Source organism: Vidua macroura, chromosome 3, assembly GCF_024509145.1.
Source record: "Vidua macroura isolate BioBank_ID:100142 chromosome 3, ASM2450914v1, whole genome shotgun sequence".
Taxonomy (NCBI): Eukaryota; Metazoa; Chordata; class Aves; order Passeriformes; family Viduidae; genus Vidua; species Vidua macroura.
Genome location: NC_071573.1, coordinates 59,823,608 through 59,850,778, shown reverse-complemented (window position 1 = coordinate 59,850,778; position 27,171 = coordinate 59,823,608). Strand labels below are relative to the sequence as shown.

The window sequence follows — 27,171 nt, the reverse complement described above, 5'->3', positions numbered from 1 at the left end:
GCATCAATGAAGAGACAGCAATAAAGCATTCATGGGTTTACAGTACATTAAAAAGGAAATAAAACTCATGTGTCCAGGTTTAAATTGCAATTTTGAGAATCTTATGTTTCTAAGTCTGGGATATAAACTGCCAGTGATTTTAAAGTGCATTTCATTCAACATATTAGTTTTGAACTGCAAGCAACATATTGTCTGAGCCTTATTTTCAACCTAATATATTTTACTGTCACATAAAAAAACAAGAAGAAACTTAAGACAGAGACAGAAACTTAAAGGATAGGGAGTTTTTCGAACTGCAAAACTTATAGTTTCTCTGTATTTCTGTGGCTCTCCCCAGGCAGACTGGTGTACCACACAGACAGATGTGGTAAGATATTATGTGGGATTCTCACTTCATTAGCTCACTATTTTTTTTTTAAATACAGTTAAAAATGCAATAAGTGACAACTCTACATAGGGAAGAAAAACATACTAAAAAAAGAGTACTTTTCCATTCACTATAGAAGTGATCTGTAGGAGACAGAACTTCAGGTAAAATGAGAAAATAAGCTATGAGTTATGTTAACCAGTTAGATAAAACTGCAATTCCTTAAAGCATTTTTATTAATGATATTAATTCTGATCTTTGCTTCATAACAAATCTCCAGTGAATGTTGTATAGATGATACTAGATTATCTACACTACTTTACAAAACATCCCAGTGCTGACAACTACTATAGCCAATACTTTGTGTGCACACCCAGGTAATGAATACATCAAAATGGGAAAGCTTGATTTACATGAGGTAAAAAATCAAATTCTTAAGCCAAGTGTTTTTGAGATAACTAAACGGCATAAACTACTAACAGAATTTCTGTGGGGAATAGCACTGTAAAATGGGTTTCATGCAGCTCGTATTTTAACTGAGCTGAAAACCAGTAAAACATGAATGAAGATTTTTGATTTTGGCTACTAAGGACCAGCCTTTCTCTGCCTCCTGCCTGCTGGGCAAGGCAGTGCCCGCCTGCCCGCACTTCTGGGCAGCTGCTCACACACACTGATTAACATGAGCTCGGGGTAATTAAGCTTCTTTTTTATGGTCAGCATAATGCATTGTTTTCAAACAAACAGAAAGATAACTGGCTGGTGTTATCTTCAAGAGCATATAGTTTTAATATCTATAAAACTGAACACTAATTATCCTGCATTTGTTCCAAGGCTCTCTCCCTTCTGACTCCAGAGCCGAGGAGCTCGGTTATTCCGTAGGTGCTTTTAAAGGGAATGTAAGAAGGAAACAAAAACAGACAGGAAAGTCCCGGTGTGTCCTAGCGCCACCTAGAGGTGCACTGTTTAACTGCAAGTGAAGAAAATGCAGCTTTGTGTTTTAAATAAAAATTCCCCGAAACATGGCCTGTACTTAAAATATTTGCATTCCAAGCTAACTGCATATTTATCCTACTTCTAAAGGTGAACATAGGTAGATAATTTAGAGAAAATTAAAAGCCAGCACTTCAAAACTGGTCAGATATACAATTCCAAAGGCAGAGTTTGTGGCAGTTCAGGTCTTGTGATTCAAAAACTTAGCATAAAATTAAAACACATTTTACCATGAAGTCTGTAAGTATACGTAAAAATAGCAAATTTCTAATAGGACTTCAAATCACAAGGGGAAAAATTAGAGAAAAAAAATCCTAAGGACTGAAATAATAGCATCTTCTATGCTTCCTGTAATTCAGTATTTTCCACCTTAACCTTTCACAATAATGGGTATTATTGAAAAAAAAAGAAATTATTTGTTTTATATGAAGTATATCACATAGGAAAATGAAAATGCTTATTCAAGTAAGAAAATAGAAAAAAAAGGCAGACCAGAAAAAGTAAATTTTGGCCCATAGCCTTCAGCAGCACTCCAGAAGACACTTCATAAAAAAGGCAAAAACAAGTTGGTAGGACCAGTATACCAAAGGAAGTGGAAAAGCTGACTTTCCTGATATCTTGATTTACAGTATATACCTACAGGTTGATGAGTTAAAGAAATCAAGTCTTTGTACTCCTTTGTATTAATATAAATATGCTGGCGTGTATACAGCCTAGAAAATATTTTTTATAGTCTTATAACTCTTTTGGTTTGGCTTGTTTTTACTAATTTCTCACTGTAGCTACTTCTCATTCAAATAGTTGATATAATATTATACATATAATCACAAAGCCACCTAAACCATAGACATTCTGTTTATAGTGATAGTTTCATGAACAAAATTTTTTAACAGGATTAAAGATATTACCACGAGAATCACAGAGGGAAAGGGTCTACTTCCCTCACATGCACACACAGGTCTCACAGAATCTGATTAAAAGCAAGAACTAGCTTTGCAACTTCTTAGATCACAGGAGAATATCCCTTCCTTTCCTCAAGGGAAAAGCAGGGTAGCCTTAGCATCTCTCACTAAAGGTTAGACTGCAGAAATACCTCTGCTTGCTCCTTCCACTGCTGCATTTGTGAAACAAGCAGCGAGAAGAACCAAGAAGGCAATGAAGAGCAAAACTGCTGAAAACCTGCAATTGCTCTTGGGAAAGCAGAAGTTCCTAAACTCCTGATTTCACTGTTGGTGGTTGTATTTATAAGGGTACTGCCTCCATCATTTAACCAGCTTTTTAGTCTTGTATAGGGAGTTCAGGCTGGCAGATTACAGCATCTGATCTGGTCCCCTCAATCCATCAGTAACATTCAATTGTCCCAGAGAGCCAAAGGCTTAGGCCTAGCTCACAAAGCCCTAGCACTGCACTGCAAACATACTGGTAACAGTCAGGGACCCAAGATCACAGCACAGCTTTGACAGGTTCCTAGGCTACTTCACTTTTTATGGTTTTCCTTTCCCCAGTTTCCCAATTCTTCAAACATCCCAAGGAGTTGCAAAAGACAGGAGTAATCTAAGGTCCCTTGTGTCCTGGACATTACCAATCCTGCCACAGAGACTGACTGGATCTAGTGCATTATTTTAATTCCTTTCAGTGCAAAGTCAGACACTGGCTCACGTGAGCACTTAGGCTCCTTGGGCATACATAGGTGGCTGCTGGACTTTGCTCAGGAGCTGTACAAGGACACACACCACGTGTGCATGCAGGTGTTCTTTACCAAAGTCACTGGGGTATGGCAAACTCCTGCAGCTACTTCACACTGCCCATCAGGGTAGATGTTTGCACAGAATGAAAATCAATAGCTCTGTCAGGGCTCACACTACACCAGCAGGAACAGCACATTGTCAGGGCTGGCAATATAAGAAAGCAAGTTCACTTTAGAAACTGAGCAGAGCAGGAAGCAGAGTATTTTTCAGAATGCATTTTTTCCCAAGCAACTGCTGTCTTGCATGCAAAGGAATCTTTTTTTTTCACCTGAAAACTAGTCTTGTCTTAGAAAGAAGCAATACCATAACATTAAGAAGACTTTTCATTTGTCTTTGCAGCATTCCTGATCTAGCTCTCACAATACACAACTATTAGCTGATAAAAGCTACTCAGCTTCTCTAAGGCTGGTCACATGCTCAGAAACAGGTCAGACATGGTTAATGATGAGCCAGAGAAACAATTAAGACCTAACCTGAATTCCTACAGAGAAAATTATTCAAGAGTCAGCTCATGTTTAATTTTACTAAGCCAAACAGTGGTTCCATTTCTAATCAGTGGAAGGCTCTCCTCTAGTTAAGGAGAACATAAAAAGGAAAGTAGTAGACTCTGATATAAAAAACTTCCTTTTCTCTACAAGAGTCACTGAAGTAGAGGTAGATGCAGTGGAAATATTTACAATGTTTAACAGGTAGGAGTACTTGAGAAACATATTCCTGACTGATCTGTAATACATACAATTTTTTTCATAAATAAAACCATGTTTCACATATTGGATCACACATCTACCCTCGCTTTAGGCTGGCAAGCAAAGAAGAAAGTTTCCTCTCCTTCCTCCTTACCTTGTCTTCTTTTTCAGCCAGATTTGCAAAGCTGTTTCATTACTACAAGTAAATCCATGTTGACATAACTGGTCTTTGAAATCAGAATATTTAAAAGGTGGCATAGGAAGTTTTAAACTTAAAATAAAGGCACATATAAATTAGTGCAATGAAGATCAAAACACAAACAACTTCTTTCCTCTAATATCGTGGGTACAAATAAACTTAATCCCAATTAGTGAATTAGTAATCACTGTACAAGGTGTAACACCACAGCATTGCTGCAGTAGAAAAGGTTAAAAAAAAAAAAATACCCAAATCCTTCAGTAAAATTCTAATGTTTGAAAGGTGATGCATCAACTAAGAGAACTAAGAGAAATGAAGTACAGAGCAGAGGTCACCTACCTTCTATGGCAGGGCTGAGAAGTGTCCAAATACTATTATTGATGTTCATCTACAGCATTAGCCAAAGGAAACTGAGGATGGTCTTTGCAATGTTTACCAGAAACTCCAGCTACAGGAGGGAAGCTTTCTCTAGCTACCCACAATCATCTGTCTTCCTACCTTAAACTCTGCTCTATTTCACATTTAACATGTGGAAAACCACATGTTAAAGCCCCAAGTGGCCATGACCAAGCTTGTTGCAGCTTTACAGATGGAGAATGACATGTATCAACAACATAATCCTGAGAGTTCTAATAAATAGACCTCCATACAGAAGCATGAAACTGAGGGCAACTATGTTTAATGAGTGCTGCTTATTACCCCACTGCAGTAACCTCACTTCTTACTTTGATCACACAAGACCCCTTTATAGCCATCCAGCAGCTGTTTCCTTCAGCTTCCTTCAGCCAGACCCACCACATTGTCCATTTTCATAAAGCTATGGTCTAATGCTTCCACAGAAAATGTGGCACTCACTGGGTATGCATGGAAGAAACACCAACAGCAACACAAACAACAACACCAAGGCACTGCAATGCAGAGGACAAGAACCAGACAAGCAGGAAGAGCAAGCACAATGAAACCTGCCTTACAAAACATCAAGGGTTGGGACCTCACAGGAAGAAGGAGCAGAACAGCTCATCCTGAATGTTAATTGTAATGGTCCCACCTATGTCACCATCCTATACTTAAAAAGTGACAGACAGGGTTTTAGTAACTGTCTGAGGTTCACAGGGCTAAAACAACAACAGGTATTTAAAGGCATTGCTTTTCAGTCATTTTCCTTATTCCTGAGCCCAAGGAGAATAAACAGAATCAGCAAAGTGTTCCTTTGTGTACACCTAACACAACATTTGATTTGCTCCGTGTGAGCCTTATGCTCCAGCTATGGCTTCATAAGGCAAATAAGCAGTGACTAGAGCACCAGCATAGTCAGCTTGCAGATATGCTTTGTCAAATACCTAACACGTGCTGCAACCAGCTGGGTAACTGTGAAGAAATCTCCTACTTCTTTCCAGCTGAATAAGTGAGTCACAGATTAATTTGTGCGGAATCCAATAAACTTCAGAGTCCCTTCAGAGCAGGTTATTGGAACAAAAGAATTATTTGTTAAAATTACACCAGTTTAAAACTGCTTTTGCCTGGGGACAACAGACGTCCTCAATTTATTCAAATCCAATTCAATGTGTTTTCCTTCAGCACTTCAGCTGAGGGTACTTGACTAAAAGTAAAGAGATGCTGCAGAAAACATTCCTAGATCAAGGAAAATGAAGAGAAACACCTTTTACAAGGGCACCTAGTGACTGGACAAGGAGGAATGACTTCAATCTGAAAGAGAATAGGTTTAGGAAAAAAATTCTCTACTTGTGAGGGTGATGAGGCACTGGAACAGGTTTCCCAGAACAGCTGTGGATGCACCATCTCTGGAAATCTTCACAACCAGGTTGGATGAGGCTTTGAGCAACATGATATAGTCATGTTGATGGCATCCTTGCACATGGCTGGGAGTTGAAATGAGATGATCTCTAAGGTCCCTTCCAACACAAGCCTTTCTATGACTCAGTGATTCTGATTTAGTTGCAGTATCTTCATCAGATGTCTTCTGTGTAAGACCCTCTTTAAAGCTATTAATCTAGTTCACTCCCTCCAATTTTACATAAATCACAATGCCACAGTGCTGTCTTGCTAGCCCTACTTTAACCAAGAATGACAGTTTATCAGAGGAATCAAATCACGGACACCAGTCAAAAGATACCAACTTGCACTAAAAAGCACACCCAGCAACTCACCAAATTGGAATCAAATCCAAAAACTTCAATAATTTGGTTTTAAGTAATTTGCTTTATTCTGTCTTAACTCAGTGTGTAATACTGATTATTCTAAAACAGGAGAATGCATCAGCACAGAAAAACACTAACTGATGTATGTGTGGGAAGGAGAAAATAAAATGAGGATGGGCCTGAAGATTGTCCGCTGAGCTCTAAGGTCTAAAGACTCAGTACACTTGGAAGAGTGGGAAAACATCCAGTCATGTAACCTTTTCTTTATATTTTGTTACAGCTCCTGGCTGATTCTATTTCTAAATAGAATCATGTCCCAGAGTGACCAGGAACACCAGCAACAATGTCTCAAGTTCAGGATCTGCCCTCATTTTTTTCAGTGCTGTTGTAATTATTTCATTCTAGTGTACTCCCATCTATAAAGGTCTTTCAAGAACAGAATGAAGCAGGATTGAAGTATTGGCTGTTCTTCCAATGTGGGTGTAGAACACACTAAACACACATTGTTAAAGTGCACAATAAGTGATCATGCAATCAATTATTACAGCTCAGCTAAGGGAAAGTCATTAAATCAATCACTTTATGTTCTCATCCTAAAGTGTCCCTGGTAACTTCCTGAAACCCAGAAGTTTGAGCATTTCTCTAAAGAATACAAGTAGCTTATTAAATTATGAAAATGAAGCATACTTCTGCAGTAAACTGCAAAAACACCGTAACCCAACCCACTTACATGAAGGAAGTCTGTTTTTTAGAAGGCCAGGTCATTACTGCAGCCACCTTAGGAGCTGACATGGAAGGAGACACCACAGACCGGTCAACACAAGCAAGTAGCTGCTACTGCGGGGTCACTCACAACTGATCTAGGTTTATTCTAAGCCCTGACAGGTGTCCAGCCCCCAGCATAGCAGTTTTATAGGAGACTTGATAGAGGGCTCTCTGTATAATCAAGCTGCTATGCAATCTCCTATCTACAAGGAGGAAAACCCAACAAAACTGAGTTGCAACAGGCACTTTAAGTACCTTAGAGAGGATCTGAAATACAACTGTCTAGAGACAGGAAGAAGCATGAGGACTCTGGTCACATCCCTTCTCCTCTGCTGTAAATGCAGGCTGTTTTGCAAAAGTTATCTTGTCAAGGTGAGTCCATTTATACTTGCTCCATCAACAAAAGCAACAGTTGCAGTAAAATTGTGGATGTCTTCACTGGACACCTTGCTATTTATAATAATTGTAATGCAATACAGTGTCAGTCAAGGATAAACTCTCTCTATTCTGCACATATTGACACAAACTGTGCTGGGGCATATATGGAAGACCCATTTTTTCAGTCTGTTCAGCTGCTAGCATTAATAAATCCCTGTCCCTCTTGCACAATGCCATCTGAATAAGAAAAAGACAAACAAGACAAAACACAAAAATATTAAAAAAACTTTCCAGATTCATAGACAAATCTGTGAGGCATGTTTCCTTAAATGTATATGCTATTTTACATAGAAAAAAATCCTTTAAGAACTGCATGGAAATGATTCAGGTTTTCTATTGAGGTTTTCTATTTCTATTTTGAGAAATAGTTTATTTCTACAAGAACTGTGAGATTCATAACTTCACCTCATTGCAAAGACAAGCATTAAGAAAGACCCAAATTAACTAACTTTCTCCTCAATTTCTCAGCCTTGGAAGAAGGCTGAGAATGAAATGTGGAAGGATATAATGGTGTTTAAAATCCCTAAATAACCAGCCTTTTCCAGGTTTTATAGAAACTTCATTCTATATCCAAGAAACCTTCTGGACAACAGCAATAATCATAATATAAAAATTGTTTCAGCTGGTATGTTCCCACAAAGTTTAATCTGGTTAACTGGTTAACTGCAGCTAATTGGAAATTTCTGACAATACCACTGTTAGAAGCCTCAACAAGCTCTACTGGGAGGCTGTTTTCTTTAGAATTGCACCTGTACAAAACCACACTTTATATATAGACAAAACAGAATTTTCTTTTCATACAGGCTGTGATTTCAACACCTCAGTGATCTCATTTACTTTTCATGTGCCCATCTGTGTTCTTTAGCCAAGAGTAATCATGCGAACATGCTGGTGTTTCAAACATAGTGATAGATACAGATTTTCGAGAATGTTTCAGCCTTTTTAGCAGAATATTTTAACTACCTACTGGGCTTAAACCACAACATAAAGGCATCCATTGAAAGTGTTAATATTTTTCAGGGTTTAATCTACATTTATTATTTTCTACAGTTAGATAAAGTTACAGGCAAAGTCATATGATTGATCTAATTTGACTCCCATCTTAACAACACTCAGTGAGAATAGTAGCTTATACAAAACTTGAGACGCAAAAGAAATGGAACAAAATTGTTGTCACAGGACAGGTATCACATGACAGAAGGATCTCTCCTGGCTTAATCTGACCTTCCAGGAATGTGCTCTATATGAACTGATGCTTGTGCTGCCTTAACAAACAGCAAAGGACCTCAGTAGAAAGCAGAAGTCTCCATGAGAAAGTATCTCTCTAAGTCAGCCAGACTCCCCCCTCCAACCTATATGTGGATTGTGGCTACTGAATTTTATTTTATTTTTATTATCTTGCAGCAGGCAGAGAATGTGTTTGTTGAGCTGGGCTGATCTTCAGAGTCAAATACTCTATTAGTGACCCAACCATTCCAATACTGAGCAAGGGTAGATTATGCCATTCTAACTGGCTTCACAACCAACTCTACACAAAATGCTGACACAACCCGGAGGAGTTGGAAGTGAAGGAAGGGTTTGGTAGGGAAGGAATATGAATCCATTGCTACAGTTAATGTAGGTTCACTAGCTTGATTACTGTTTGCAAACAAAAAAAAAAAAAAAAGTGCTTTAAAAGAAGTGTTTTAAAACCCAAATACTGGGTATATTTTATCAATATCAGGCTTTATTCTCTGTTCCCAAGCAAAAGGCAGCATTCTAAACTGCTTCTAAATGGACAGCTCCCAAAATCCAGCACAAGATGCCAGTGGAGACTTGATAGTTACATATCTAGCCTGCACCGTTCTTGCTTTTCTTCAGGGACTGCTCCAAGTAACATATTTGGTAGCTATAAGTAAAATATGAACTATAAAGCAAAACAAAGGCATACTAGCCTGCTTCCTCAGTGACCCACACACAGCAGAGTTATTGTATGTAGGGGGAGGAAAAAGCATTGCTTGCACAGTTACTGTCAGAGACACAAGTCAAATCTTTCCAGTTGAGCAGAAGAGGAACCTACTCCTCTAATTGTACCCTTCCTACATTTATAATTGTGAAGTTGTTCCTGTATAGGAATGCAACTCCCATTTTTCCCCTTTTGGGAACATCTTTTTAAATAAAATGCCTTCCCTCTTTTAGCCACACAAAGAGAATCAGAATCATTAAAACACAGAAAAAGGTCAGATTTCAAAGAACTGCTCCCCCTCATCTTCAGTTGTGAGAAATCTGAAAGTTACATATTTTAAAAACTTTAAATTAGGCTTTTTGTTTGTTTCACTTAATCTACTTTTATCTGTCCACTTGTTGGAAGATCAGATTTATACAATTGTATGCTCTTCCAAAAGAGAGGGAGGGAAAAAAAAAGAAAAAAATAGGAGAAAAAACAGTCACATGTGCTCATCCTCCCAGGCATAACCCAGTAAGGTAAATTAACATGCCTGGTGGAAATACAGTTTTGTAAGCAGGCAGAATTTGTTTTGTCACAGAGAAATATATTTTGATAGTTCATCTTCTATCTGTGCATCACACTCATTCCTCATCTATCCAGTTGCTGTAGACAAGAGGAAATATTTCAAGGAAATATTTAGACTTAGATTCAAGGAAGTATTTAGATTTGTCTCAAGTTAATAGCACTGCCATTAAGGTGACAAATAGGTAAGAGTGCTACCTGTGAAACCCAGTTCTAGAACAACTGCTCCTTCAGTAAACTGATAAAACCACCTTGATAATAGGTTCTCTGTCTGCAAAGGGCCAGACGGGTTGGAGCTTTACATCCTACATATATTCTTCCACGTATTCTCTCCTCCATATTCTTGTTCTTTGTATTCAGAAAGCTAGGGACAAACCTCAACCACCTTTAAATGCACTGGACTTTTAAAGTATGAAAAGTATCTAGATCACCTAGATTTTATAAACAAATATAATATAGGCCTGGAATGCGAATTATAGTTACTTTGGACTAGAATCCAGACAGACCATCAAACCTTAACCATCAATGGTGTTATAGTGAGACAGAAATTTAGCCGCTGCCCAAGTCTAGGTCATTATACACTTCTTTGGCTTTATTATTTGAATCTGAAGTTCCCTTAGCTGTTTGCAGATCTGCTTCTCATCACTATTAATACAGACCCAAAACCAAACCAGTGAGAGATGGCTTGCAGGCACTGGTGACCTCACCGAGATTCAGCATACAACACTGCAGCTCATTTGAGCACATGTGATTCAGACTCCTCAGACTTCAGAGCACTGCTCAGAGTCACATGGATACTCTAAAAACTCCAAGAGTGGGTCTGAGAGCCTAACTCTCCCTCTCCTGCCTGAGGCCCACCACTCTCTTTGGATGTCAAAAGCAACCTTAAGTTTTGCAACTCCAGCTTCTCAGTGAAACAGTTGTAATAAAAGTAGTAGAGAAATACCCCACAGACTAGTTCCCGAAATCTCAGCTCACAGATGTTGCTGATAAAATGTGAGTTTCAAGCTGAGGAAAGCAGACTGTTCTCTAGATGTTGTTACGTGATGTTATAATCACTTATTTCTGCAGAAATGCTGGAAATGTGAAACAAAGCACATCCTTTTCTAAAGAACAGCTGAGACAAGCTTCTATACACAGAATGCTCTGGGGTTGGGGATCTCAAACACAGGCAGGTGTAAGAAAACTCACAGTACAGACAGCAGCATATGCTGCTTCCCATTAGCTAGCTCAATTTCAATCTTCAAGGTCCTAAAAAGGACACACCAACACCCTCTCCTCCAAAGAAACTCAAACAGTCCAGTACAGATAGCATTTATTGCAGTAGTTGAACAAAGGTTTGTACAAGGCAGAAGCAATTTATAGCTCTCAACGCACCTTCAACAAAACAATCAACAGCGTGATTGGATCAACAGATAAAAAAATCTGTTATTTAAAGTTAAAAGGCTAACCAAACTGTTACCAAACACAAATGTAGGTCCTTCCATTTACCCAAACCAAAAAGCATACTATCTTGCAACTGACACAATTATTGAAGAGTGTGTTACACCAGCATAGAGAGGAGCTTTCCTAGCCAATCAGTAACAGTGGGCTAGATTAACTAGGAAAGAAATTAGAGTATTAATACAACAGCAGCATCCTGCCCATGCATTATGAAGCGTGAGATACTTAATTTATGTACTTTATCTTGAAACAGATCAGATTTATTACTTGGAAGGTAATATGTATGCAATAATTCAACCTTGAAGAAATGTTAAACATTGTAGCTCTCACCCACGCTACTTCCTATAAACTCTGGTGTATTACAAAATCTTGGCTGCACAGTGTTATCTAATATAGGAAGTTCTGTATTTCTCCAACAAATTAAAGGGCCAGCTTGTAGCTGGAAGGACCAGTTTCCTTTCAACTAATCTGCATTTCATCTCCCTCTCTGTAGTAGTATTCCCACTTTGCTTGCATGTTAGTAGAAGTGTGAACTAGTTTTGAGGTACCTCCTGAAGTAGCCTGGTGATCTGAAATGAAATTCACTTCCTCTATTAATCTCACTCTGAAAACTAGAGTATCTACACACCTCCAGGTTAACCAAGAAAAATTCAAATGTGTTGATGCCTCTCACAAATACTTATCATTTCTGGGCAGAAGTGCAAAACCAAGTCAACTGCTTACATGGAAACCCATGCGTTTAAGGTCAGGATTCTTGTCTCTCTCCCTTCTTTCCTAACCAAGATAATAAACTGCACTCTTGAGAGACTTGTTCAGCATCTCACTAGCACAACAGGTGCCTAAGTTTGCAGGTTTCTTCCCATCTGACCTGGAAGTTCCTGCAACTCACACATTCCAATAGAAAGCTGGACAGGTATTACATACGGGGGGGAAAAAAAGCCAGAAAAGAGTCCATAAATCCTTGGAGACCTCAGTTCAGGAAACACATTCAAGATGTCCATAGGATCTAGACTCTCATAAAAATCTATGGACTGCAAGAGTAACTGAGTGGTTACAGTTCAGACAGATCTACAGAAGAGCAAGGAATGGAATCCTGCTGTGTCCCTACCAGAACTAGGAAAGTGTTTGGCTGGAGCTTTTCAGAGCAAAGCTCTGTTTCTGAAGCCGTGCAGCAGTGGGGCTAGGAAACATTTGGACTTGGGTCTTGGCATGGCAGTAGCACATATCTATTACTCAGACTTTAGCCATGTAAATATCAAAATACAAAGACAGCAGGACTGCAGATAATTCTTCTGGCCTCTCTCCTATCAATGCATGGGCAGCTTGCTGTTAGCATGCCTTAGGGAGGAGACACATAAAAAGGAAGAGAAGGGATGAAAGGGGAAAGATGAGATTAAGGAATCACTGAGTTCGGCACAAGACAGTTAATTATGTTCAGCAGGTAATTTTGACTGAATCAGAATTACTGAGTTTACTTTATGCTTTCATCTGACAGAAAACATTTTTTTTACATCTTGGAGCCTCAGTGTCTGTCACAGGTTGGCAGCTGCCTCTGGAAGACCAAGTTAGAAGCCATCAGACTGAATTAATTCAATGAGCAGATTTTAGGAAATAAAGCATGAGAAATTTTACAGAGTCGGTTTGTCAATTTTAGGTTCTGGAAATACAACCCTGAAGTACAGAAACTTGTCAATAAGGCAAAATTGCAATTTTTGTTCCTGTCTGTTGAGATCTTAAGAAATTCTTTCTGGAAGAAAATACAAAATGTAACTGAAAAAATAGGAAAAAAACCCAATCTGTGCCACTAACCTGCACTACAAATACCAACTTCTAGAACTTGTCTTGCAAAACAAAGATCAAAATTTTAATAAAAACTGACATACTTTGCTGTCCAGAATTCATTTTAAGTTTTAACATTAAAATACTCGTTTCTGCATGCACTCTGCATCCTGCACAACATAAAACACGCATACCAAAACTAGCCACATGTTGTTCTTGACTACCTCCCTTCTGATGAACTGTGTACTTTATATGATTTGTGAATCAAGTTGTATTTGCTTTGTATACACAAACATTAAAAATAAAATGGAAAATGGCAGAAAAGGGAAAAAAGGATTGAAAATCCCAGCAGCCTAATTAAACTCTAGCTTGAATACCCCAGTTAGGTGGCTAAAAAATACTAAGTAGCATGAAACTAAGCACTAGTACATTAAAACTTGCAGAATCTTATTTACATATCTAAGACATACAAGGGACAAAGGGAAGCTGCAAGGCCACAGCTTCTGTCCCCGCTAAAAAAATCAAGCTTCAGTGAATACTTGATGCAATCCTTGCTCAGCAAACATCCCAACCTACCATCTTAAAGTGTCCTTTAACTGCCAGGACAAAAGTGGTGAATACAGAGTGATACTAATGGTACTTGCCATGGCAGATCACTGCTAACCATACACAAGAAAAAAGGAATGGTCATGCTGTGTGGGGTGCCACAAACCTACCAAATGAGTAGGCAGAGTTGGAGTTCATTCCCATGAATGAATCTGAGACATTCACCTCAAATGGGGCCACCATCATTACTAAAATTTCACACAAAACATGCACAAATGTAACTTACAGCATTGTGTGATCTTCTGGATGTTAGAAGTTATGCGTTGGGCTAGTTGATTAGGATCCCCAAAACCTGGTCCATACGACATGGCTGAGTAGATCTGCTGTCACGGTCATCCACAACAGGAAAATGACAGTCTCTACCTACTGAAAACAATAGTTATGTTTTAGTCATTGGTTTATAAAGGTCTTCATCTTAAAGAATACATGGGAGAAGATTAAAGAAAACTCCATATACTAATGTTTACCCTCTCTGAAAGCAATATACTTCAAATATAGAGTTTATCCTTTGTCAAAATTCTTATATATCTTCCCCACAGTAATAAAAGAGTGTCATTTTCATTGCATTTACCATTCCATTAAAAAAAGCTGTATGTTTAATCTGAAACTGCCAAAGAATTACATCCCAAACCAATTATATTGTTATTTATATACCATATATCACCCACCCCACCAGTAAAATCCAGCGTAAGTAACCACTGGAAAAAAACCTCAGCAGATATCACACAAGACATCAGAAAAAAGGCAGCAACCAGTTTCCTCCAAACACCGATCATTTGTATCAACTTCAGTTCTAGTTTAACCTAGTGTCACCTAAGTTCTACGAATCAGCACTTTATCCTGTTTCAGTTGCTGTGTTTGTTGATATGAATTCATTTTTCAATAGCCTGGGTATTCAAACACATTTTAGGAGTGTTTTTCCATCCATACAGATCAAATTTCAGCACAAGCTCATATGCTCGTATTCTAAATCAAAATTAACAAGACATAGATTACAATACCAGTGCAAAGTAAAACTGGTGGTTTATCTGTTCTGCAGTGAGAATGCAGAATAATCAAGTGCAACACAACCAACACAATCCCACAATTTCGTCCAGGCTGTGCTTTCCTGCACATCACCTTCACAGGTTGAACATTTTAACTTCACCACTTCCCTGCATTTCCACTGTTCAACCCAAACCATGTCCCTTCCAAACAATGTCCTCTCCTCCTGGCCCATCAGCTTCTGGTTAAGAGACACCGCTAAAACTCAGTTTCAGATACAGAGAAAAAGAAAGCACATTTACTGTGTGAAAAGAAGGAAATGAAAAGGCCAACTGATCTGTCAAGTATGACAGCAGCTGTGCTACAATTTGCAAACTCAAGTCCTTAAGAACTTTTTTTTAAATACAAACAATTAACAGTCCTTGTTGCCAAATATTTCCTTTCACCTTTGGAAATGTCTGTATTAATACAGGCAGCAATACCTTGGCTGTTTTAAAACACGACTGATTTCATATCTCTGTCATATGAAATGATCTCTAGTGGAGCCAAGACACTTTACTGGTCCTCACATTGTACATCCCACCAAAACTTCACCAGGAATGTAACTACAGAGGTAAGGCCCACCCCTGCCACCCTGCAGATGACACCACCTCCGCCCCATGAAAAAGCTGCTACTACCATGAAGACAAACTCTGCATGATTTCGAAATGGCTGCTTCACTACCATCCCAAGCCCAGCTTGGAGTCTTCAGGCCCTTGTAATGAACAACCTGACTGCAGATGAGGCCACAGGGAGTGTATTTGCATTCTTCTACTTGCTGCACCATTGCCCGAGAGTCATGATAACTGTCTGCAGTGTCATCTCCTTTGTCTGTACCACACGCAGATTCAAGTTATTTTGACTAAAGTCTGGAGTCAGTCAGGCAGCCAGCCAACCTAAATCCCACTTATCTGGGCCAAGGCTGGAATTACAATCCTTGATTTTTTTGGAAATTAAAGGCAACATCGCACTGAATTTGTATTGTAAGACCAAACCCATGCAACCTTTACAGCAAATAAATGGCTCTATACCATGGTGTATTGACTAAATAAAGAAATCTGCCAATTCAGTGGAAAATACAATAATAGGCATAAAATCCAAAGAAACCACCTAAAAACTATGTTTGAAAAGATTTCTCAGAGCTGTTGACAGGCTTTTTTTTAAAGCTATGGCTATTTCTAGATACCTTAGTAGCATGCTAACTACAATGCTGACTAAAAACCTTTTAGTTAAATATTATAGTTAATGTTAAAAGTTGCTTAGCTCTTATGTTTCACAGTAATGCTAAAATGCCACTGCTAAGGAGAAGAGATGGCAAAAGACCAAGCTACCTTGTGTAGAATTAACTGAAACAATACTTCATGACTGGCTTTTCTTCTTTCGTATTTGTATTCACCAAACAGCTGCCTGTAAAACTGTTCTCAGGAATACCTTTACAATCAAGAGATATACACTGAATATTTCATCCAACTCTTGACAAAAGCAGCTACTGCTTTTTTTTTTGTCTTGCAAATTTCTACAGCTGACTATAAGTATCTTTAAAGAAGTTACACTACACTACACTTACAAGCATACAGATTGTTCAATACATAAGACTAAAGAATTTTTCAACTTTCTACTACAGCCAAACACAATAGCTAGCAAGAAGATATTCAGATGACAGAGTACAAAGTCCACAGGATATCGTTCAGCTTTTCATCAAAATCATGCAGAGTAGCATGGTAGCAGCAGCTTTTTCATGGGGCAGAGGTGGTGTTACCTGAAGGGTGGCAGGGGTGGGGCTGACTTCTGTAGTTACATTCCTGGTGAAGTTTTGGTGGGATGTACAATGTGAGGACCAGTAAAGTGTCTTGGCTCCACTAGAGATCATTTCATATGACAGAGATATGAAATCAGTCGTGTTTTAAAACATAAAATAAGAATTGAGACTTATAGTAAATTTTTAGGACAGCCATGTATATTCACAGCTGGTTTACTCCATGCACATTCTTCCACTAGCAGAGCTATTCCTGAGTATTTCAATAATACAGGTAGGTGACAGAGTAAGCAACTGTCTGGGGAACAGAGAGAAAGAGAGGTAAGAGGACAGCCATCAGCTGTCATCACCTCCCAGTCTTCACCACACTTTCTCCCTCTAGTTCTCACAGTAACATGGGCATCTGAACACCCTACTTCCACTCACAACCCCTTCACCTGTGAGTGCTGAGTTACTCAAATTCTTCTGAAAACACAGATAAGCAGAGCCCTTGGAAAGTCAACTGCCAATGACCTAGACAAGGTCAGGGTTTCAACGACCAGGAAACAAAACAGGCATGCACCAAGCACTTCTTTCCATCCAGGGTGATAGGAGCATTCATCAACATACTGAATTTCCATAGAAATTACCCCTTTTCACTTTCACAGCATTTAACTACTCTGTCATGATGTATTTTGGTATGACTGGCTGCACAACTTACAAAACAGGGAAGTTAAAGGCCTGCTGCAGTTGCAGGAAGTACACTTCGCCTTCAAACTGGAACAGAGCTGCACTTGTGGTAGTCTTCAGTTCCTCTAAAATTTTCAGTCAGGTGTGAGTTTCTGATTGTACATTTTATCTTCTTCTCAACATCACTGCCTCTGAATGGGAGTATACCTAGTGCCAATTCAGCTTGTCAAGCTACTGTAGAAAGTCCAAGGAACTGAGTCTACAGGCACAAATGAAATGAAAAATCAGAACATTTTATTAACACTAACTGAAGCAGGACATAGGCCTGAATATATTTTTCATAATTTCTGCATTAACTAGTTCCTACATCAGGTAGTCACTCCATACCAAAACAAAAAATGAACCTTAGCACCAACATATCTTCCAGAAAGGTGTTTGACAGGCATAAGAAAAAATCCACTTTTCCATCAGCTATGAATGTAGAGACAAGAAAGCCTCCACATCTAAGCAGCTCCCCAGTGTCATTCCTGAAAGCTCCATCAGGACAAAAGGAAGTGATGTGACAAGCACTGCACATGTCAGATTTCACAGCAGTCACATGATTATTTTGCAGACTCCAGTCAGGTACAATTAATAAGCACGTAATCTACTCTGTATTTTCTCATTTACATATACAAAGAATTCTCGTTCTCCCAGAAATCTAGCCCAGATACATTATGATAAGAACCCTTAAGCAATAGTTTTACTGTTTGAGCAATATTATAGCATTAGGACCTAGAATGTTTACATGGACTCTTAACTTTCAGAAAGCCAAAAGTACATACTGCATTCTATAGAACACTTGAAAATTTAAATCTGATCTGATTTTATGCCTTTAAGTATCCAGAAACAAGTGTGGGGCTTTCCTTACAGGATATTTTTTCCTAATTAAAGGTCACAGTAACAAAGCTTCTCCTAAACAATACGTGGCTTCCTTTATAAACTACCCCTCCCTAAAAAAAGAAGTGCAGAATTCTTCAAGTAGGGTGAAAACACAGGCAAAAGTAATGAACTGCTGAAAAACATGGGCGAAAATTTCAGCAAGTCACAATGTTTGCTACAGAAAAGATAAAGACCTCCTGCTACAGCACCTGAGGGATTCTCATAACAGAGTCCTAGCAACTGACTTAGAAAGATACAGCACTAAATCTGTCATTAATTTTGCCAGGGAATGAGGGCGGTTTAATTTTTTCCCGGACTTATGTCTTTTTTTCCTTTATACTTAAGCTAAAATATTAGAGACTGATATTACATTTCTCTTTTTTGCTTTTACAGTTCCTAAGGTACTGAAGTTCTTGTCCACAGGCAGGCTGTAGGCTCCCATAATACAAAATCAACTGTGGAACATAACAAATAAGCAAACAAAGTAACAGTAAAATTAAATTCTTCTTGCCTTCTTAAAAGAAAAGTTTCCAGATTATTTTTTTACCCTCTACTTTCAGGTAAAAGTCAAACTTAAATCCACATATGGTAGGAAAAAGTGAAGTTTATTTAAAACTGCATCAACACTACCAGAAGAGATGCCAAAAGGTAACTGCCTACCTACTCTGCACAATTCCCTTAGCCTTGCCACGTTACTGATGCTGACACCTACCAAAACCAAGCTTGCATCATCTAACAGCTCTATGTTCGGGTTTTTTAAAAATAATTATTAGACTGTGACACTGATCAGTGTTTTAGTAATTTTCCTAAAAAGGTTTCTGTTGAACAAAGATGCAGTTTAAAGCAGTGACTTTTAAACTGCTCAGCATGAAAAGCTAAATTACAGAAGCCTGAAATTCTATTAGGCCTAATGCATCACCATCGCTCAGCATATATGGATAAAAATTAACATGCTTACAATTGTCTGATTCATCCACACTGATATTTATGATGAACTAGGTGAAGGAAGTGCATAGCTTTCACAAGCCTAAGAACATATTAGTGCTTGGCAAAATGCCTTAAGTGAGAGAATTATGTTTCCTAGGAGCACACAAGGCATTTAAAAGCCTTACGACGAAGCAAGGAATAGGAAAATGAACACTTGGGACTGGAACTATGGGGGAAAGAGAGGGAATGGGAAGTCTGAAAATGGACCTGACGACCATTTCAAAGTTCCCAGTTTCTTGTGCAGCTGGTAGGAAAACAATATCTCATGGGAAAAAGAAGATGGATGAGAAGCCCGATGTATCTGGTGTACTGTTTGGTCTCACCCAATTCTCTGTCATGGCAGCTTGTTCGCTACCAAGTGAACAGATCAAGCCCACCAAGGGAGAAGTTACCTCTGTACAAAATCCGATTGCAACGCATGCCAAGTCTGCCTGAGGCCTACCAGGGTGCTAATGATACATATACCTCATGGTCTCTTTTCTTCTCCTCTCTCAAGAGTTTCAGTTCAGTGTAAGCCACCAAAAAGAGTGTTACCTCATATTCTTCCAAAGACTACAAAAGGCATCGTCATGAAGCAAACACAGACACAGGTTATAACAATGCCACGATTTAGCACCAGTTCTAATTTTGACATATTTTAACTTCTTTTTTGGTCCTCTTTCCCATTAAGAGCAATTGCATAATGCCCAGGCTCCAGGCAGAAGGGCTGCACAGCCGGCAAAGCACAAGCCTGTATAGTGACCCATCAGGAGGGCTCCACTCGCCCTGCTGGCACAGCCCTCTGCCTTTGAGCGCCTTGTGGAGGGGATCACAGCACAGGAGCACATAGCTACTGGCCAAGTATCCTGATGAGATTTTAACACCGGGTGTCTTCAGTTAGTGCCCTGCACTGCATGCTAAATGGAGTGAAACCTTTCGCTGACTTGCTGAGTTTGAAGAAGCGCCCATTTCTGATGCAGCGCCGAGTGATTCACCAGGAAAACAGCGATAAGGTCGGGCCGGCGGCCGGCGCACCGGGACCGGCCTCACTATTTACATCGGCCACTTTTATAATGTCCCCTCCTCCCGCTCACATGCTCACCTCGGACCTGGAACAGCAAGGGGAGCATTTCCACAAGGCGGGGGTGGAAATGCACCCTACAGTTCCACACCAACTGCTATAGAACACCTGCTGTAGGCCCCGACCCTCCTCCGAGAGCATCGGCAAGACCAAAACCCTGGTACCGTGGGTGTCACAGGGAAGGGTGCGGGGAAAGGAGCTGCTGCTGACACGACCGACCGCGCTCCAACACCGCGCTCCCCCCGTGGCCCCGGCCCCGCCACCCCCGCCTCGCCCACAGCCGCCCCGCTCGCCCCACGGCCGGGCACGCCGGCACGGCCCCGGCTCCAGCGAGGCCCTTCCCACCGCCCTCCGACAGGCTCCCCGCGTCTGACAGTCCCTTCCCAGCCGGTCGGACACCGCCCTGGTCCCCCCTGCCTGCGGCGGGCGGCACCCCCAGCGCCCCAGCGGAGCTCCCGCGGCTCCTACCCGGCCTCGGCGAACGCGCTCCCAGGGGTGGGGCTGGGGGCGGTGGCGCTGCAGGGCGTGGAGGGGCGGGCAGGCCCCGGCCCGGCCCGCCCCGCCGTGACGGGAGAGGCGGGGGGAGGTGAGAGGAGGCGCGGCTCCGCCCGGGCGGCTGCGAGAGCGGGGCTGGCCGGTCCCTGACGGGCGGCTCCGGCCGGGCCTGCGGAGGACCCTGCTGCTGACGGGCCCCGGGGTCTTCCGAGGGGAACGGGGCAACCCCGGCAGCCGCAGCCCTATGCGACTGGAAAAAGTGAGAGTGAAGGGTGGAGAGAGTGTCATTCAGGGAAAAGATGCTGTTGCATCAGGAAGCAAGGCGAAAACTTGGGCAAGGATACAATGTTACAGTGAAAAACACGACATTACTTTGTTAATAGCCTGCTTTGCCCGCCCTGCCTTCCGTTTGGGTGATTTCTTCTCTAAAGGGAATGGACAATTCAAAGAGAGTGCGTGGTAAATTGTAGATATTTTTAAAGGTGCCTTTGAATGCAGAGATACACAACATAGAGCTGGGAGGGGGAGCAAGCGATGCCAGGAGAATGAAAAATGAAGGATGCGTTCACACGGCTGCTAGTACCAGGCTCGGGAGGACAAGGAGGATGCGATAGCCACAGCATCGGGGCTCCTCCTGGCCCAGCTACCTGAGAAATGACAGGTGAGCCTCCAGGCTGCCTACACAGCATTTGAGGCATTTCTGCATCCTCCCCGCTTCTTCAAAGGGACAATGACAAGGCCAAACGCTCCCCAGAGCCCCGGGGCTGAGCTGCTTTGTCTGCAGGATACCCCCGTGTGCATTAAATAGCACAGAGCAAACAGCCCGCAGCGCCCGAATGCTGGGAATGCCGCCTCCTCCACACAGCCCAGCCTCGCCTGAGGAAAAGCTGCAGAAACTGGGAAATGCAAGTTTAATTCTGCTTCATCATATAACTTGGTCGTTGCTAAGATTTAGAAATAGCTGAAGCAGTGAAAAATGTACTGGGCATCCTAACCCAGTAATAACAGACAAGTCTAATAAACTGCAAACACAATGGAGTATTAAGTTAAAGGCCTGAAATAGGCAAGACTACCCTTTACCTTACATTCGTGGTTCTTGCTGTGTCTCAAAGCATGCTGAAAGGAGAGACAACATAGGCTCCGAGACTTGTATGCTTATATAGAGTTCTTACATTAATTGATGGTTGGAAGTGTCATTTTATCACTTTCATGAATTGAAGTTACTAAGGAAAAAAGCCATTCTGATATGCCCTTTTGCTGCAGGAATGCTGTATACATAGTCAATCTATTTTTACCAGGCTATTTTATTACTGATGATTTTAGCATTGCTACATGTGCGGGTGTTTCCTCCAAGATCCCACTAGATGGTGCACTAATGAGAGTATAATGCACATTCCTTCCAAATTAAGGGCCTGCCTTGATTATTATTTCTGTCATATAACCTCCATTGATTGATCCAGTCAGTCACTCCTGCTTTATAAAACTTCAGCAGAGATCATGGCCAGTTTTCCTCCAGAAAACAGTACATCTTTTACTTTATGATTTCAAAAATGTATTTCTCCTTAAAAAAGTGACCCTTTATCAGTGAGAATACTTTTCCTGCAGGTCACCACTTGGGTACTTTTTTTTTAGGCTCAGAGGTAAGACCCAGTCATCACTGATCAATGCTCATTCTCATTCTATGGAAACAAGATATCCAAATACTTTTCTAGTGAAGCTGTGTGCTTCATGAAGAAAATCCTGCTCCTCATCTGCTGTTAGCTCACATCATAAGCATCCACATTTTGCTGTTAAAGATCTCAAAGTCATATGATTATTTAAAGTAACCAGTAGAAGAATAATATAAAAACCTGAAAGGGAAAAATGGATTATAAAATAAACTTTTCAATGAATTTTCTGTACTATAAAAATACCTAAGTAGCCTTTGTAATAGAATGATAAAATAATTATGAATGTACAGTTACTAGACTATTGATCAGACTTATTGATCAGAACTGCTAATAGCATGGTATGCCCTCAGAATATTTTTGTTAACTCCTATAGAAAAGCCATTGACTGGAAGAACATGCCCTGTTTCACCCTTTTAAATAAAACCAGAAGATTCCTTCAATTTCTTATTCTAGCAATCATGCACAGACAGGGGTTGTAAAGAAGCCATACCTAAGTGTTATCAGAAATGCTGATGCCTTTGTGCCTCTAAATGCATTTCATTGGCTCGTCTCTAGAGCTCTCACATCAGCATTACCTGGGGATTGAATAAAGAATCATCATTCACCTATCTCTCCTGTTTCTTGTGGAACATAATCAGATTTCAAATGACTGAATTAAATGGGGAAAGCTCTGAGCAAAGAAAAGGTGAAACACTGAGCCCCTTCTATGCATGGTCACTACATATCATGGAAGATGCTCTGGATATTTACTGACTGAAGGTCAGAGTGTTTGCCATTTATATTCTTTTCATGTGTATAAAACAAAAATGAAAGTATGTCCTGTTTGGGGATCCATGCCCAGTATGGCATATAACATCTGAAAGAGATGGAAGTTAAGCCACACCAGAATGGTGTGATTTTGAAAAAGCACACCTTCCTCCTGGCCCAGCATCCAAATCAGGACCCACCCTCCTGACTGTGTTTCTGCCTCCCACTTCCTGCTCCTGCCCTGGCCCCTTATGAGCAGACACACAGGCCCAGCAGCGTGGGTGGCACAAGCTCCAGGGCCACCAGTGACACAGAAATGAGGCACTCATTTCCATGCAGCTCCCTGGGCCAGCACAATGCATGATGAAATGAAGGGGAGCAGCCCAGCCCTGGCCTCATATTCCTGATGAGTGTCCTCTTTCCAAGGCATGAGCAGTGCCTAAGCGGTGCGTAATTTACTGTATGGGCCAATTTCATTCTCTGCTATCACATCTCGCTTGGGCACCTCTGGCTTTACATAGGAAGAGTAATGTTTTCAGTATTTGGCAAATAATCTGGCAGAGCTTCCCAGACAGTTATTACTGACACATTCCACCATCAGCAAGAATTCCTGTTATTATCATTGTCATCTCTGTTTGCTAATTGAATCAAAATATCCACTCCAGAACCTGAAATGAGATTAAGTTCCCATTATACCCAGGCCTGTATATAATTATGATGGATGATGGTTTCCAGCTTGAACAGATTTATGGTTTAATTATACTGTAGAATGACCTGTAAAACCTCTTTATTAAATAAAAAAAAAAAAAAAAAAAGAAAACCATTTTCATGTTATTTAGGCTGGCACTTGCTCTCCAGCAACAGTAATGAACATAGTAGCATACCTTTTAAATAAACAGAGAAATCTATTCCCAATATTGATAATGTTTCCTAAAAAAAGAGAAAAAAATCACTACCAACTTATTTTCAGATCTTTCTTTGCCTAACAGTTTAATTTTCAAAGACATGTTATACTTTCATCTGCAGTAATGAAATGAGCTGACATTAATATTTCAAAGCCCAATGTTTAATTAAGTAGTACCTGAAAATACATAATTTCTCTAACTTCAGACAGACCATTTTGAAACAATAAATATTTATAAAAGGCATAAAATGAAACAGCATTGCTTTGTTCAGATATAGAAATACAAACCTACAGAAGAAAAAATATTAAAGATAAAAGAATCTATGGACTGCAAGTTCAGCAACTAGCTCTGATAGAATCTGATAGTCTTCATTTGGAAAATGAGGTCATTGTTAAGCAATCAATATTCATTATTTTACAGTTCATCATCATCATTGTCCTCCTCTACATTTTCAATTCATAATGATCTTAATTGCTTTCTGGAACCATACAAAATAAAAGGAGAAACTTACACAAAGGGATCCTACAGAATTTGTCTAGGTAAACCAAACAGATAGCAAAGGTAAGAGGACACAGGGCAGAACTCTAAAGGTGAGGAAAAAGTTGTTTAGTGGTATTTCCAAAATGAAGTGTCAGAAAATTTGGAATCTTGACTACTTCCAGAATTTTAGCAATATTTCCTCCTCACTTACCTGCTCTGCCATTGCTACTGTACGCATCAGTACTCTGGGTTCTGCTTTTCCCTTTCTCCATCATTCCAGCTGGCAGTTTAGCAAAAAAGGAGATCTAGCAACAACCACAAGGTATTATGTCACAATTCTCACAATTCTCACATAGCAGTATCGATCACAGATGGTGGTCACCACTGAGGGCCTAAATCGCATCCACTTCCACAAAAGAAAACTATAAAAGCAGATTATGCAAAGGGACTAAAAAAAAAACAAAAAAAAAAAACAAAAAAAAAAAAAAAAAAAAAACCACCAAAAAAGAGTGACTAATTGCATTCATGTCATATACCCACTGTAATCTGTTGAAGGCTGGTAGAAAATATCTCAAAAACTAATTAGCAACTTTTGAATGTTCCCAATGTCCATGTAAGTTATGAAAGGTGTCAATGTTGCTAAGTTGCCCCTAGGACATGACTCAGTTTGAGGCTTGCAGATTTCTGCACAGCTAAATGTCAAAACTTCTGTTATGTGCCTTGCTTAAGCCTGATGCCTCAGAGAGAAGCATCTAGTGCCATTTTAGATGCCCGGACATGTCTCACCTGGCTCTTTAGCTACTGTGTAGGCATCTCAGGTTCCCTATTACACCTTAGGTAGCATTTGGCAAATTATTCATATTTTCTGAATAGCCACTGGCCACTACACTGGAACTTAAACATCCATTCCAACTGTAGCTATAATCAGAACTTAGACACTTACCAGAATTATAAACGCCTACTTACAAATATAAGAGTCTTAGTCTCAAAACTCATCCCAGTCTAGGTCTTCCAGTGTGTACCACAGCTTTTCTGTGTATTTCTGTGGTAATTTGGTACCAGAACTTTTATAAGCACTCTGTTCTGCCCTTCACTCTTCAGCCTAATCCTGTGAGTTTGGTAACCTTATTATAGAAAATCTGCAACTACGAGCAGTATGGGACAGGTTTTAACCTTCTGCTACAGCATGAATAGGCAGAGAAACAGTAGAAGCAGCTTTGGCTTCTGTTCCAAGAAACAATGACCATTAATCTGGCAAAATGGGGGGACATCAGACACTGGGAGAATGAAGTAAGATTGAATTACACTCCAACTCCAAACACAAGGCTTCCTATAAGTCGCAGTTTAAAACCACTAAAAATTTATGATTACTTTCAATTCAGGAAATCACAAAAATATCACATAAGCCCTCTTTCTTGTCTCTTTCCTCTAGATACTTGATCTAATTTCAAATGTTATGAATACCAGTATTTTTTCTCTGACCAGAGTCTTAACTTTACGTACAAAACCAAAAAGGATTTGAAATAAACAGATGTCAGAACATATTACATAACCTCTAAGTTGTAACTAACTAGTACTAGGAAAGGAAACTGTTCTTGACATTCAAAAAAAAAAAATGATCAGACAAAACAGAGGGAAAAGAGTTTTACCATTTATTTTATTGCACATATTAAAATATGTAGCAGCTACAATATGTATTGCACTGATGTCCTATGGAATACCTACTGAATATTTACTGTGCCATTCCTTTTTCTAGTTCTTATACATGTAGGGCCTGATTCAATTGCCTGCTGCATGTTGTGAAAAGTTTACCACTTTTCAACAGGCTGTCAGGCATCTGCTGGTCTCTTGCTGTTAGCTGCATGCTTCCTACAGCAATTTTTTCTTTTAGGGTTTGTACTTTTCCCCCTCTCTTCTCATCTGATCAAGGGAAAAGAGACCAGTTCACAATTAAGAGAAGGGTCAAATAACGACAATTCACATCTTTCTAATGTGAGACAAGTAGAGATTTTTATCATATATTAACTTACAATGTTAAGAATGCTATCACAAAATTTTAAAATGTCCATCATACTGTTCCTTCTCTTTACCCTTCCTTCTTCAGACAGAATTGCTGGGTACAGTCTCAAACTGAATTTTTGTTGAATGTGCTATGCAGCCCAGCAATCCACAGGAAAACCCAAAAGAAAAAAAAAAAAAAAGGATAAGTGTGTTATCTGATATGGTTCAATCTACAGTAAAGTCATGCATAGCCAATGTCTTTTCTTATTGAAACTGCTGCACTTAACCTGTAAGTTCTACATACCTCTAAGTAACCTCTGAATCTGAGTTCCTTAAAATAGAAGAAGACAATTTCAGAGGATTATTGATTTTCTAAAAGGTCCACCATCTGTGCCCCTTTGCCGCGAATTTTTTTCCTCACAGCTACCAAAACAGCCAATCTGGGATCTTTAAATAGAATATAACAGTTTGAGAAAGCTATAGGCTTACTAAAATGACCTACACAGAGCTAGAACACTCATATCTCAAATCTTCCATCCCATGTATTACAGCCCGTAGTGCTGGCTTTTGCTCTCCCTTAGTAGTGAGTAGTGACCACCTCTGAAGAAGTTGGTTGAGTGTTTTATCATTAATGCAGAGTGGTGGGAATGTGTGTAGTGTAAATACTCTCTCAGTTCCTTTTAAGATCCTACTAGGTGTAACACACCCCATCTCCCAGACAGGGGGTTTCCACGGATATGGTGTGTAATTTCTCTTCATATTTCTTGC

General features: G+C 39.9%; 1 protein-coding gene across 3 annotated transcripts in view; it reads right to left on the bottom strand.

Annotated features, from left to right (window-relative positions):
• STX7 (syntaxin 7) overlaps window positions 1-20,663 on the bottom strand; it is a 31,733-nt gene extending 11,070 nt beyond the window's left edge. Inside the window, exons 1-2 of one of the 3 annotated variants that reach the window (XM_053974391.1) lie at window positions 20,574-20,663; window positions 13,916-14,055 (exon numbers count right to left, since the gene is read on the bottom strand). In XM_053974391.1, the coding sequence (XP_053830366.1) occupies window positions 13,916-13,997 (82 nt within the window). In that variant the 5' untranslated portion in view covers window positions 13,998-14,055; window positions 20,574-20,663. Of the gene's footprint in view, window positions 1-13,915; window positions 14,056-17,168; window positions 17,397-20,573 lie in introns of those variants that run through there. The other 2 variants (XM_053974390.1, XM_053974392.1) reach the window with 2 other exon arrangements.
• Window positions 20,664-27,171: the final 6,508 nt, after the last annotated feature.